General features: G+C 42.3%; 1 protein-coding gene and 1 long non-coding RNA gene across 3 annotated transcripts in view; one reads left to right on the top strand and one right to left on the bottom strand.

The window, feature by feature from the left end:
• Positions 1-8081: 8081 nt before the first annotated feature.
• LOC132394176 (uncharacterized) lies at positions 8082-13727 on the bottom strand. Its single transcript, XR_009512209.1, has 3 exons — positions 13588-13727; positions 8868-10816; positions 8082-8782 (listed from the first exon to the last, which is right to left on the bottom strand). It is a non-coding gene; the product is annotated as an uncharacterized LOC132394176 (long non-coding RNA).
• A 1-nt stretch (position 13728) lies between these two features.
• The window catches only part of mtap (methylthioadenosine phosphorylase), a 198515-nt gene continuing 196567 nt past the window's right edge, over positions 13729-15676 (top strand). Inside the window, exon 1 of one of the 2 annotated variants that reach the window (XM_059969996.1) lies at positions 13729-13935. In XM_059969996.1, the coding sequence (XP_059825979.1) occupies positions 13861-13935 (75 nt within the window). In that variant the 5' untranslated portion in view covers positions 13729-13860. The remainder of the gene's footprint in view (positions 13936-15676) is intronic. The other variant, XM_059969995.1, reaches the window with a different exon arrangement.

Raw genomic sequence — 15676 nt, 5'->3', positions numbered from 1 at the left:
TGTGAATTTGTTTGTTTCCTGCCTTTTTTTAAACTCCATCGTCTCTTCCCTCCAGAAGAAGCACATTCTGCATTTAAAAAAAGAACTCAAATGTCTTGCTGCACTTTATAAAAAAACTCAAATGCATCACTGCACTTCAACAGGCAGGTTGTCACCTCAGGTTTATTTTAAAACTTATTTGTTGTCACTTATATTTTGTAATTCCAAAACATAAATCATAGATTGTTTAGCTAGCATATCAACTACATCATTTCCTTCCACTCCTACATGAGCTGAGATCCACAAAACGCAGAGATATACTCCTAAATACTGCAGCAGTAATAATGTTTGTCTAACTTCCAAGAAAGAGTCTGGACAACTATTGGACACATCCACCTTAAGACTACACAATACAGAAAAAGAATCAGAATAGACAACACAGTTAGGCTGTACATCTTCTGTCCATTGCAATGCAAGAAGGATTACCACCATTTCAATAGTATAAAATGAAAATTTATTGGATAACTATTTCCTAAATGACACCTGAAATTCTAGGACATAGACTGCTGTATAGTGTTATGACATACTGGGTCTTTAGAGCCATCTGTAAACACGGGAACCATTCTGTAATATTGATGATGCATATATAGAGTCATTGCTACCTCTTCAGATACACACTGGACACGTCTGACAGTCTCTCTTTAAGAGTCAAATCTACCCTAGGTAAAGGAAAATGCCAGGGAGGAATCATGGATAATGCCACACTAGGAGCATAGGTCATACTCGTCTGAGCTAGGTTCTCTGCCTGATCATTTCCAAAACTGCAAATCTTGTGATCTGGATATTCCCAACCATCTTTCAATATATTCTTAGATGGAGATCATCCTCATGACCACTGAGGTGTACACAATAATTCTCAGCCATCTTTGCAAAAACAATGGCATCCTACCCATTTCCACCTGCAGAGTAGAAACAGGAGAAGACCTAACAGCACCACAAAACAAAACAAAACAAAACTCAAGCCTGGGCTTGAGTAACATCCAGCCATTTCAAAAGTGAGGGGGCAACAGACCCCTATGCAACAAAGCCATAATCTAAGACTGTTCTAATCAATGCATCATACAAAGTAATCACAGTTACCCTTTTAGCCCCCCAATCATACGTAACCCTCAGGCTTGGCCAGCTCGGGGTCGTCTAGGGGAAAACAGCCTCTGGCCCTGCCAAACAGAGAAATCACGTTTGTGTGGATGCTGTGTAATGTACCACCCACAAACCCAAAATACAAACCCACAATGCAAAATATCAGATCGTACACCATATGCAATTAAATGATTGAACTTTATGAATCTTAATCTGAATATAGGGTTAGTAATGAAAATAAAAAATATCCCAATTCAAGGAAAAGTCTGAAGTGCACGTTGGAGCTCAATCAGTCATCATTCTTCCACCACTGATCTCCTCCAAGCATCGCCTACTTTCGGGCCCTCAGATCCCAGTCCACTCCGACCGGTAGTCTACCAGCTCTCTCCACACGTGTCTTCCCTCTTCATCTTTCCTTGACCAAAGACTGCGAAAAATCTCCTTCCAGATTTACAAGACAGAACAACAATCTCTTATTGGCTAACATGCATACCACAGTCCCGTTATCTCCAGCCATAACCCAAACATTGCTGCCACAGAGAAACCATTACCTTAGCAGTGAAACATTACAAAGAAGCCATTATATTAGCAATGAATCCTCAAGGCGCGTTACACACACAGTATCCCACCAAACACCGAAGCACATTAAGGACAGCCTTACATCTCCCAAATATTTTACTGACATCGTGCTTCCATGTAAGCTTCACATCCATCCAAATACTGAGGAACCTAATCACTGATACCTGTTCCAACATCTATCCATTCAGTCCAAGGCCTATTGATCCGTTTACTAAAACCAATAACCTGAGTATTTTTGCTATTGAAAACTTAAATCCCCACTGCTCACACCATTTCTCCACTTCCTGTACAGCAGTGTGGAACTTATTAATTAAAAAAATTTAGATTCTGCTCTTTTTCCATACAATTCCATCATGAGCATACAAGGAGTTAGAAGTGTCAGGGTTTAGAAACCATAATATTAAACAAGACAGGACAACAAACACTCCCTGTGGAGTACCATTATCAATACGATAAACCTTAGAGTGCTCCTTACCCACCCTGACCTGAATAGTCCTCTGAAACAAAAAAAACCCAATTATACCAATTTAACCCAATTATACATCTGCCCACCAATCCCAAGACTTTCCAGTTTGATCAACAGTCCCTCCTTCCAGAGCATATCAGAAGCCTTCTCAGTATCATAGAAGACTGCCACTACAAGCTCCTTATTAACCTGTGCCTTTCAAACATCAGATTCCAGAGAAAACATGGAGTCTACAGTCATCTTACCTTTATGAAACCCACATTGATAAAGTGACAGTAATCTTTTACTTTACGAATAAACTTTTCACCTATCAGTCACCACCCTCTCCAAAAGTTTTCACATATTCAAGGTAAAATAAATTGGCCTGTAACTAGCAGGATCTGATTGTTCATTGCCTGGTTTCAGGATTGGAATTACCACTGCTAACTTCCACCTTAACAGAAAGCGTCCAGCTGTCCAAGCTTTGATTGAACAAATCCACAACCAGTTGAAGCTTGCTATCTGACATATGGGAAAACATACAGTAACAAAGCCCGTCTTTTCCTGGTGATGTATGTTTAATCCTAGAAAGGACTTGTTTGAGTTCAGATAATGAAAACTCCACATCAACCACTGAATTGATGCAGTCTATTTTCCAAATCTGTAACAGCTCTTTTCTCCCCAGAACATAAGACTGGAAAGACTCTGCTCTGTCTCACAGCTCCTATCTTTTGAATCATACCCCACACTTTGCCTATTGGGATCTCTCTACCAATAAAGCTGCAGCTCTTTGGGAATAAAGTGTCCTTCTCTTCTTCTGAGCACATGGTGGCTTGCACCTATATGGAAGATGCAATACTGCCACCTACTGTAATGGAGGCTGATAGGAATCAATATGGGGATCAGATCCTGCCTCCCAACCTGTTCTAATTACGTTCATCAGGGCCGTACAAGACTTAACTATCCCTGTCTCATGTGCCGGAATATCCTGCAGCCTAGACACCTCAGATCTACCCAATAATTGCCTAAGAGCTTCCTAGATTTGAACGAATATCTGTGGCATACAGTGATCACATGGTCCACTATCTCTGGTACCCTACAAAAGTCACACCATCCAGAAGACCATAAGATACAGGAGCAGAATCAGGCCAGTTGGTCCATCGAGACTGCTCCTCCATTTTATCATGGATGATCTAATTTTCCTCTCAGCTACCATCTCCTTCCTTCTTCCCATGTCCTTTCGTACCCTAACCAATCAAGAATCTATCAGCCTCTGCCTTAAATACACATAAAGACTTGGCCTCCAGAGTTGCCTGTGGCAAAGAATTCCACAGATTCACTACTCTCCAGCTAATGAAACTCTTCCTCATCTCCATTCTCAAAGGACGTTCCTCTACTCTGAGGCTGTGTCCTCTGGTCTTAGACTCCCACCACAGAAAACATACCCTTCATATCTACTCGATCAAGGCCTTTCACCATTCGTTAGGTTTCAATGAGGCAACCCCTCATTCTTCTGAATTCTAGTGAACACAGGCCCAGAGCCATAAAACGCTCTTCACACAACAAGCCATTCAATCCTGGAATCATTTTTTGTGAACCTCATTTGAACCCTCCCCAGTTTCAGCACATCCTTTCTAAGATAAGGGGTCCAAACATGCTCACAACACTCCAAATGAAGCCTTACCAGTGCTTTATAAAGTTTCAACAATACATCCTAGCTTTTAGATTCTAGTCCTCTTGAAATGAATGCTAACATTTCATTTGCCTTCCTCACCACAAAATCAACATGCAAATTAACCTTTCGGGAATTCTGCACTGGGACCCCCAAGTCCTTTGGTGCCTCAGATTTTAGTATTTTCTCTCCACTTTTGTATTTTCAACCCTTTCATTTCTTCTACCAAAGTTCATGACCATACACTTTCTGACACTGTATTGCATCTGCCATTTCTTTGCCCATTCTCCTAATCTGTCTAAGTCCTACTTTAGCCTCTCTACTTCCTCAAAACAATCTACCTCTCCACCTATCTTCATATTGTCTGCAAACTTTGCAACAAAGCCATCAATTCCATCATCCAAATCATTGATATATAACATAAAAAGAATCAGTCCCAACACAGACCCCCATGGAACATCACCAGCTAGAAAAGGTTCCATTTATTTCTACTCATTGCCTCCTGCCAATCAGCCACTGCTTTATCCAGGTTAGACTCTTCCCTGTAATACCACAGGCTCATAGCTTCTTATGCAACCTCATGTGTGGCATCTTGTCAAAAGTCTTCTGAAAACCCAAGTACACAACATCAACCAAATCTCCTTTTTCTCTCCTGTTTGTTAGTTCTTCAAAGAATTCCAACAGATTTGCCAGACAAGATTTTCTCCTGAGGAAACCATGCTGAATATGGCCTATTTTATCATGAGCCTCCAAGTATGCAGAATCCACATCCTTAATAATCAACTCCAACATCTTCCCAACCACTGAGGTCAGACTAACTGGCCTACAGTTTCCTTTCTTATGCCTCTCTCCCTTCTTTGAAAGTGAAGTGACATTTGCAATTTTCCAGTCTTCTGGAACCATTCCAGAATCTAGTGATTCTTGAAAGATCATTACTAATGCCTCCCTAATCTCCTCAGCCACTTGTGCAGAACTCTTTAAGAATCTTTCAGAACTTTGGGGTGTAGTCCATCTTGTCTAGGTAACTTATCTACCTTAAGATCTTTCAGTTTCAAAGAATCTTCTGTCTAATAATGGTAACTTGACACACTTCATATGCCTGACACCTGGAACTTCCACCATACTGTTAAGTGTCTTCCACAGTGAAGACTGATGCAAAATCATTATTTAGTTTGTTTGCCATTTCATTGTCCCCCATTACTACCTCTCTAGTCCGTTTTTCCAGCTGTCTGATATCCACCCTCATCTCTTTTTTACACTTTATGTATCTGAAGAAACTTTTGGCATCTTCATGCCCATCCTTGCCAACAAGTGCCAAAGTGGAGTGCAATCCCATATGTCTAAATCACAGTCTTGCCAATCACGCATCTTGCCCCCATTCCATTCCTAAAAGTGCCTCAACTGAACTGATTGAACCAAATTATAATGCCCTGTCCCACTCCTATCCTACAATTTCTGCCATTTTCTAATTCCTGCCAATCTAACACAAGATGTGGCTTCATACTTTCCCATGTTGGCTATATCTACCTCTGATTTAATACGTGCCTGTTTTGCTATAACATCTGCCCTTTCGTTACTCAATACATCCGCATGTGCAGCTACCCAACAAAATTGTACTATTCCCACACTCTTCATAACATATAAATTACAACACACTTACATCAGCAGATCATAGAAACATAGAAAATAGGTGCAGGAGTAGGCCATTCAGCCCTTCGAGCCTGCACCGCCATTCAGTATGATCATGGTTGATCATCCAACTCAGAACCCTGTACCTGCTTTCTCTCCATACCCCCGATCCCTTTAGCCACAAGGGCCATATCTAACTTCCTCTTAAATATAGCCAATGAACCGGCCTCAACTGTTTCCTGTGGCAGAGAATTCCACAGATTCACCACTCTCTGTGTGAAAAAGTTTTTCCTCATCTCAGTCCTAAAAGGTTTCCCCTTTATCCTTAAACTGTGACCCCTCGTTCTGGACTTCCCCAACATCGGAAACAATCTTCCCGCATCTAGCCTGTCCAATCCCTTTAGAATTTTATACAAGGAGATCATGTCTCCTTGAATGCTTTGATTCCAAACTCTGCAGTCCCGAAGCAGAATCTGAGCAGATCATAACTCTATTTGGCTTAACTTGTTTGACCCATTGCAGACTAATGATATTGGTCATAAATTCTGCTGTATAAACGGACAACCCATATGGCAGCCTTTTCCCCATCTCAACATTAAACCGGGGATAAATATCTCAGAGCCCACCCAATTATTAACTGGGTCCTTAGAACCATAGACAAAAAGGAAAAAATACTGCTGACGCCCTCTCGCCACCCACAAGATCCTGTCTATCCCCCAGTAACTTCGAATCTATTCCCACATCTGGAAATTTCCAAAGTGGAACTCTGGCCAGGCCACTGTTGGGCTAATCCACAAATCCTCAAGACCATACTCCCACACATATTCCCTAATAATCCAACCAAAACATTTACCAACTCTATTAGTATATTCCATTAAAACTGATTATGTCAAATGGGATGTTCCCCCACCCTACTATGGAAGTCCAGTATACCAAGCTCAAATTTTCTCTCCGCAGGTCAAGATGCAGCCCCCAGTGCATCTCTTGGTGTGGTCCAGAATGGTCCACTACAGATTCTAAGTGTACTGGACTTCAGGAAGGGCAAGACGACGGAACACAAACCAATCCTCACAGAGGGATCTGAAGTGGAGAGAATGAGTAATTTCAAGTTCCTGGGTGTCATGATCTCTGAGGATCTAACCTGGTCCCAACATATCAATGCAGCAATAACGAAGGCAAGACAGTAACTACATTTAATTAGAAGCTTGAAGAGGTTGGGTTTGTCAACTAAAGCACTCGAAAACTTCTATAGATGTACTATAAAGAGTATTCTAACTGGCTACTGCACTGGACTGAAAGAAGATACAGAAAATTGTAAAATTAGTCAGCTCCAAACTTGTGTACTGGCCTCCATATTGTCCAAGACATCTTCAAGGAATAGTGCCTCTGATAGGCGATATGATTACAGACCCCCATCACCCAGGGCATGCCCTCTCGTCATTGAAACCATTAGGAAGGAAGGAAGTACAGAAGCCTGAAGGCACACACTTAGTGATTCAGGAACAGCTTTTTGCCTCTGCTATACAATTCCTAAACAGACATTGAACCTATTGGCAGTACCTCAATTTTTTCTTTTAATATATATTATTTCTGTTTTTGCACTATTTTTGATATATTAAATATATATATACTTACTGTAATTGATTTACTTATTTATTTCTTTTTTTCTTTCTAAATTATGTACTGCATTGAACTGCTGCTAAGTTAACAAATTTCACTACACTTGCTGGTGATAATGAGCCTGATTCTGATTTTGTAGGATATATAATCTGTACAAAATTGAACAAACTGCCTCCCCATAAATCATAATCCAGGCAAGAGCACATTAAAGCTTGATAAATTGTCAATAGCACACCACTAGAAGGTCCCCAATCATCCTAGACACATGAAGTTAATGTCCTGTTTACATCTAACCTCCAAAAGCTTTATATGTGTTCTCCCAGTCAGTCTCGCATCCAGCCACAACCCCAAATACTGTATTTAAACATGGGGAACTCTAGACAGGGATCACCCATACAGAGTAAGATGAATATTATCCAAACCATGTTTCCAAGTAAAAACCATATATTTTGACTTAGAAAAAGAAAACTTAAAACCCAGTTCAAAGACAATTGCTGTTTGCACTGACCTTACCATGTAGGCAGTATTACGATCTTTTTTCCAGAGCCCCAACATCAGTATATGAAGCCAAACCAAACCCAGATCCACCACCATCAAAAATATAATTAATCATCAGATTAAATATTGGATGAATAACAACACCCCTGGGAGGGGTGTCCCATTATCCACTGAAAACTCTAATTATACTTCTTTACCCACCCTCACTCTAAACAACTGTCCAAACAAAAAAATCCAAAACCCAGTTGTAAAGCCTATACCAGGCTTACTTAAATCAAAAACCCTTCCTTTCTTAGCATATCAAAAGCTTTTTCAATGTCTTGAAACACTGAAACTACTGATTCTTTTACTGTAAAAAAAATTATTTCCCAGTAGTACAAGGATATTATATGTAGATCTCCCTTTACGAAACTCACATTGGTAGAAGCTAAGTAATTCTCTGTTCTCCAAAACAAACCTCAGCCTTATTACTTTCATTCTCTCCATTATTTTACAAAGTGAAGAGGTGACCTGTAGCTATTTGGCAGCGTTGATACTTCCCAAGTTTAATAATAGGCAACACCACAGTCCTTTCCCATTCTCCTAGGAGCAGTCCTTGCTTCCAGACATGATCAAACTCAAGCAACTTCTTTAGGACGGTCCCAGGCAGATGCTCGAGCATATGATACTGAACTATATCTTGTCCTGGGGCTGTCGTACTCGCATAATTGACAGCAAATTTCAGTTCAGCCAATGTAAAGTCATCATCTGTGGTACTCTGAAACATCTCATTTCTCACAAATCTTCCCATTGTTTATCAAAATACACTGCCACCCTTTAATATGCTCATCCCCTAAACCAGGGGTCGGCAACCTTTACCACTGAAAGAGTCATTTGGACCCGTCTCCCATAGAAAAGAAAACACTGGGAGCCACAAAACCCGTTTGACATTTAAAATGAAATAACACTGCATACAACGTTTTTTTTTGCCTTTATGCTATGTATAAACAAACTATAATGTATTGCATTTATGAAATTGATGAACTCCTGCAGAGAAAACGAAATTACATTTCTGCATGCAACAAAAACATTTTGAACTCCGAAAAAAAGACGTTGGGTTGAAGTTTACTTTTAAGTAAAATAATCAATGTCTATTTGAGTCCTTCTTGTATTTATGAAAAACGCCGAACTTAAATTGTCCTCCAGCAGCAAACCAAAAATAACGTCAGCCAGCTGTCAACCTGAAAAATAAGAGGACTATTTCACTGAACAATGAAAAAATATGAATATACATAAAATAATAGGCAATTAAAATATTTATCATACTTGGTTAATGGAATTTCTTCTCCTGGACCTCAGCGCACTGCGTCTGCACATCAGGGCTGTATGACGTCACCTTCATCTTTACACAGGATCGCAAGCTGTCATCTGTGAGGCGTGCGCGATGTTTGTTTTTAATAAAGTTCATGTTGGAGAACACCTGCTCACACACATATGTGGATCCAAAGATCGACAGGATGCCAAGTGCATACTTTTTAATGTTTACATAAGTGTCGGGGATAGCATTCCTTGTTTCGAACACAACTTTGTCCGATTTGGGAAGGTTTTCAATATCACTCCATTTGTGATTCTGAGCAAGAACGGCCTTCTGATGGGCAACATCTTCAAGGTCTGCTGTCAAGCGTCTAAACTTGGACACCCATATGTCTTTGTCGGCTATGTCGGCCAGTTTCATCTCAATATCAGGTTGACTCACACCTACCAATGCAGTTGTATTCAGTGGGATGGATCGATGCTTAGGGGAGTGACCGGGAAGGATAATGTGTTTTTTACCTCTCTGACCTCACAGAAGCATTTCCCAAACGATGTTTGCATTGCGATGACTGCAGAATGTAAATACTTTGAATTTATCATGTCGTGAGCTTGTTTGAACTCTCTCAAATTGGGGAAGTGAGACAATGTGCCTTTCTGTAAATCTCTGGCAAGCACTGTCAACTTGCGCTGGAATGCCAAAACATCCTCCAACATGTGCAGGGCTGTGCATCCTTTCCCCTGAAGAGCTGTGTTCAGCGTGTTCAGGTGCGCTGTCATGTCTACCATGAAGTGTAGCTTTTACAGGCACTCTGGCTGTTCCAGCTCAGGAAAGGTGAGACCTTTGCTGCCCAGGAAAGTTTTCACTTCTTCCAGACACGCGACAAAGCGTTTCAGCACCTCCCCACTTGACAACCACCGGATTTTGTTGTGCAGCAGGAGATCAGAATATGCGCTTTCCAGCTCGTCCAGTAACAAACGGAATTGACGGTGATTTAAACTTTTTGCCATTATTTTATTGACAATCTGAATGACAACATCTATTACTTCTGTGCATTCCGGAGGAAATGTTTGAGCGCACAGTGCCTCTTGGTGCATGATGCAGTGAAAAGTCAGCAGCTTTCTGTCCAGCGACTTCTGCAGTAAAGCCACAAATCCCTTGTGCTCTCCTGTCATACTTGGTGCCCCATCAGTAGTTACTGACACCAGGTGGGTGGTCTTTATTGCTTTGGCTCTTAAACAATTCAAGACAGCCTCACAGATGTCCTCCCCCCGTATTTGGCCTTTTAGAGGAATCAACTCAATCATTTCTTCCTGTGGCCTGGCAGAGTTTACATACCGGCAGAACAGCGCTATTTGCTCAATATCACCTTTGTCTTTAGACTCGTTACAGGCAATCGAGTAGGCCACAGCTGAATTGATGTCTTTAATTTACTGTCTTCTGATGTCTTCTGCCATTTTTATGGTTCTGTTTTTGACAGTCTTTGCAGAGAGGGGCATATCCCTGATTTTCTGCACAATTTCACTCTTGTTTTTAGTCCGTGAATAGATGTTCAGAAATCTTAATGAAAGATTCTTTTATATATTCAACATCTGTAAACTGCTTCCCATGCCTGACTATTTCCTGAGCGGCAACAAAACTAGCATATGTCGTTGATTTTCCAGACATCATCCACTTCTTGAAATGATTTTTGCTCGGATCAACCTTCCGCATCAGTTCCGAAATGGCTTTTTTTCTCTCATCTCCATCCGGATATTTTTGAGCAAAGGCTGCGTGTTTATTCTGGAAATGTCTTGCGACATTTGATTTTTTGTTGTTTGCTAGTTTCTCATTGCATATTAAGCATACCGGTAAACCAGTCTCATCAGCAGTGAAAGCAAATGAATCTGCCCACGTATCATTAAACGTTCTGTTTTCTTCAGTCACTTTTCTTTTTTTTTAGAATTCTCCATAGTTAGCCGACCTTGGATAGAAAAATTAAAGAAATCGCGCACTGGCGGGTGTCAGGCATTGGCCATGGTGACGTATATTAATAGCAACAAAAAACACGTTTTATTTAGATTGCACAAGATCACCATAATCTTCAAATTTAGAATTACATTTCAAAAACTAACAAACTAACATAAAATACATTTTAATTAAATACTCATCATTTATTTTCCAAAGCCATAGGGAGCAGCAGCACAGAGATGAAAGAGCCGCGGGTTGCCAACCCTTGCCCTAAACTGTCTAGTCTGTGTATCTTTGCAAACGTATTTCTCAGACATTCCGCCTTTTCTTTGTTGTTGCAGCCAAATTTCTCCACAAACATCTGGTTACAACCTCTGACACCATTCATTTTCTTCAGCATTCTCCCCACCACTGTCAGACCAGTTTCCCTCCCAAATGATGAGCAAAATGCCCTCCAAACCATCCTTTTAGCGTTCCTATTAACTCTTCTTGCTAGCAATCTTTTCTTCTAAAAGTTCAGCAAGGCTTCTTGAGTTAATCCATGTCTCAAAACGTGGAAAGCCTGTCTCTGGTCTCTGATAGCCTCTGTACATTTCTGTGCCCATCAGGGAACATATTTATTACTATCTCTCCTAGACACCAAAGGAATGGCTTGACAGGCTGCCCCAAACAAATTACACTCTGATGTCTTCTTCTATGGTACCACCTTGAGACATTTAATCAAATGATTTCTCATACTTGATGGAAATTTTTCCCCAGTTTATCCTTGGTGCTTGGTGGTGGGATCCTGTTGGAGGTGGCGGAAGTTACGGAGAATTATATGTTGGACCCAGAGGCTGGTGGGGTGGTAGGTGAGGTCAAGAGGAACCCTATCCCGATTGGGGTGGCGGGAGTATGGGGTGAGAGCAGATGTGCATGAAATGGGAGAGATGCGTTTGAGAGCAGAGTTGATGGTGGACGAAGGGAAACCCCCTTGTTTAAAAAAAGAAGACATCTCCTTCGTCCTGGAATGAAAAGCCTCATCCTGAGAGCAGATGCGGCTGAGATGGAGGAATTGAGAGAAGGGGATAGCATTTTGGCTAGAGACAGGGTGGGAAGAGGAATAGTCCAGATAGCTGTGAGAGTCCATAGGCTTATAGTAGCTATCAGTAGATAGGCCGTCTCCAGAGATGGTGGACCAGGTAAATTTGAGGGCAGGGTGAAAGTTGGAAGCAAAGTTAATGAAGTCAACGAGCTCAGCATGCGTGCAGGAAGCAGTGCTAATGCAGTCGTTGATGTAGCGAAGGAAAAGTGGGGGACGGATACCAGTATAGGCTTGGAACATGGACTGTTCCACAAAGCCAACAAAAAGGCAGGCATAGCTGGGACCCATACGGGTGCCCATGGCTACACCTTTGGTTTGGAGGAAGTGGGAGGAGCTGAAGGGAAAATTATTAAGAGTGAGGACTAATCTGCTAGATGGAGGAGAGTGGTGGTAGAGGGGAACTGGTTAGGTCTGGAATCCAAAAGGAAGCAGAGAGCTTTGAGTCCTTCCTGGTGGGGGATGGAGGTATATAGGGACTGGACATCCATAGTGAAAATAAGGCGATGAGGGCCAGGGAACTTAAAATCATTGATAGCATCCACTACTTTACCCTCGTCAACTTTCCTAGTGTAAAGGGGGTTTCTTCTTTTTCTTTGTTACTGCGTATGTTAATCAAAATGCTTCTTTGTTATGAGAGAGTGCTGGAAACTTGTTTAGGTTAAAATTACTGATAAGAATTGTATTCATTTGTTAATCAATTGGGATTAATGTTATTCTCTCTCTTCTGAGTCTGTAAACTATTGTTGGCGGGCTTTTGGGGAGTTGGCGTGAGGGTGTGAGAGAGAGAGAGAGGACGCGATGCTGTAAACTGGGCGAGGAACGGAGCCCGAGTGGGGGTCCGAGGCCAGGAGGTTCGGCGAGGAGAGGAGACGAAGACAGACGTGCCAGGGGTGCTTAGTTGGTCACTTCGGGTGGTCCTGAGCTGCCAGTCGAGGAGGTCTGAGGGGATCGAGAGGTGGCCAGAAGACTTCGTTAATTGAGCTCCAACGATTGTGCACGAAGTGGTTTGGACTTTGATAAGTTTTGGCACATTTTCTTTATTTTCTTTTCCTTCATACATACTGTATCCTTATTAATCACTTAGTAATCCTTAGTAATCTCTATAAAGTGTAATCACTTAATCGTCTGTTAATTGGCGGGGTTGGGGACATCACACTGCATCCACACAAGCTGATTATCCAGTTTGGCGGGGCCGAAGGCTGCTCCGCCAAGACAGAAGTGAGCTGAGCGATCCTGAGGCTAGCCAGGGGGCTACACTAGTAACCTCTTCAAAAAATTCAATAAGATTTGTCAAACATGACTTTCCACGCTGACTATTCATGTTGACTATTCCTAATCAGACCCGGTCTATCCAGATGATTATATATACCATCTCTAAGAATACTTTCCATTAATTTACCCACCACTGACATCATATTTACAGGCCGATAATTGCTAGGTTTACTCTTAGAACCCCTTTTAAACAATGGAACAACATGAGCAATACGCCAATCCTCCAGCACCATCCCCATTTCTAAAGACATTTGAAATATTTCTGTCAGAGCCCCTGCTATTTCTACACTAACTTCCCTCAAGGTCCTTGGGAATATCCTGCCAGGATCTGGAGAATTATCCACTTTTATATTCCTTAAAAGCGCCAGTACTTCCTCTTATTTAATCATCATCATCGTCTCCATAACTTCCGTACTTGTTTCCCTTACCTTATACAATTCAATATCCTTCTCCTAAGTGAATACCGCTGAAAAGAAATCGTTCAAAATCTCCCCCATCTGTTTTGGCACCGCACACAGCTGTCCAAACCGCCAGCCTCCGTGACTTCTGCGGACAGCGACTACCGTGTCCAGACCACACTGTCGCCCCCCGGCACTCGCTGCAGTTAATCGCAAACTCGTGAAGGAAAATCGGCGTTAGACATGAAGCGAAACTCGGGCGGCTGAAGCGACAACGGAACGGTGCAAGTCTTCGGCCCGCGCATGCGCAGCGCCTTCCCCGCACTTCCAGTGGGGGCGAAGACTTGCACCGTTGCGATGAACGTGGCGCCAGTGAAGGTAAGACCTGCGTGCGCTGTGCTCCTTGCGTGTGTTGTGTTTGGACGCCTGCCCGTCCGGAACACGATCCGTAGTGGTCAATGTGTGCGTCAGTGCACCGTTTGTATTCCGGCCCGGGTCAATGATCCGCACCGTTTTGTTCTCGGCGCCCGCGTTGCACAGCTCCCGGCGTGCCACTCTGTTCTGCTGCAGGCAGGGGCCCTTCATGCCGGCGGGACAGCCCGCCTCGTCGAGGGACTCCGGTCTGCTGTGTTTGTTGATCGAAAGCGGCATTGAGCTGAGAAGCCGAATCCCGCCCTCCCTGACGGAGGGGGGGGGGCAGATTTTACAGGGTGCTCAGCCACGAATCGGATCAAGTGGGGCCTAGCTGGTGGGGAGCATCTTTTAGCAGGGTTTAAGAAGCCAGATTGTTTGGTACCCTTTCTGGCAACCTGGTCATCTTCTTCCCCGAATCGGCGCAGTGTTTACCGTTTAGAAAGTGCACTGTGTTTGTGTAGTGCTCTGTGTAAAGGATTAAGGGTAAAATAGAAAACTGGACGTCATCCGTTATCTGTTGTAGAGACGTGCTGTCAAGATGTCAATGGATGAGATGGTGACAGTAGTTGATGAATAGTACTGGTCAAGGCGCTCTTCCCTCTCCTGGTCTTAAATGTGTGCCCATAAATTATACTTCTGTGCCCTGTTTGAATCCGTTTTGAATTTAAACTTAATATTGCTAGGGGGCTCTTGCAATTCTTAGAGCAACACACTGTACTTACCGTACTCCTCAGCTGTGTCTTTAAGTAGTCACTTGGGCACTGAATCAGTTTCTTCCTGTCAGAAACTTCTTCTATTTCATGGCACATGAAATAGAAATACACACCATGGTTCACTAGTTAGAACTACAATAGTTCTACATAGTTAAATAGTTACATTAATATCAGAGAAATATATGTAATATACATCCTGAAATACTTGTTCTTTGTAGAATCCATAAAAATTGAAGAGTGCCCCAAAGAATGAGTAACAGTCAAAACATTAGAACCCCAAAGCCCCCCACTCCCCCTCCCACAGAGCAAAGCAATGATCTTCCCCCACTTCTGCAAAAAAGTATCAGCTCCTTCATCCATCAAGCATGTAGTAGCAAAACCCCAAGATAAACTAATAGTTCACCTGACATTTCGACATGCCACAGGCGCTCTCTGTGGGAATAAAGGGAAAAAGAGGTCTCCTTTCACAGCAAGAGGAGAGACATACCAAAGCAACTCACTAATTTACAGCGTTAAAAGTCTTCTGACCCGAGAATTGGCAGAGAAATGGTGAAATGCATCATTACGGTGGCATAGAAGTCAGTGCTACTGTAAGGAGTTTATACGCTGTGACTGTGTGGGTTTCCTCCAGGTGCATTAGTTTCCTCCCAGATGCTGAAGATATACAGTTAGGGTTAGTAAGTTGTGGGTGTGTTATGTTGGTGCTGGGAGTGTGGTGACACTTCGCAGGCTGCCAGCACAATCCTTGCTGATTTGAGTTCACACAAAACAATGCACTTTACTGTGTTTCGATGGGCTTGTGACAAGTAAAGCTCATTATTCTAGAATTCCTGTGACAACTATAGAATATTGTTAACCATGAAAGGTACAGGCAAATTTATACAGATTTTTTTTCTTATTGGAATAGATGAAGACCCACTAGAGAATATCCAGTACTTTGTATACAGCTGTAAAGTTTGGCCTGTTGCTGATTAAATCAACCACATCAGTAA

The sequence above is a fragment of the Hypanus sabinus genome, chromosome 5, assembly GCF_030144855.1.
Source record: "Hypanus sabinus isolate sHypSab1 chromosome 5, sHypSab1.hap1, whole genome shotgun sequence".
NCBI lineage: Eukaryota > Metazoa > Chordata > Chondrichthyes > Myliobatiformes > Dasyatidae > Hypanus > Hypanus sabinus.
Note: the sequence above shows the minus strand (reverse complement) of the source record. Positions and strands in the feature narration are given on the sequence as shown.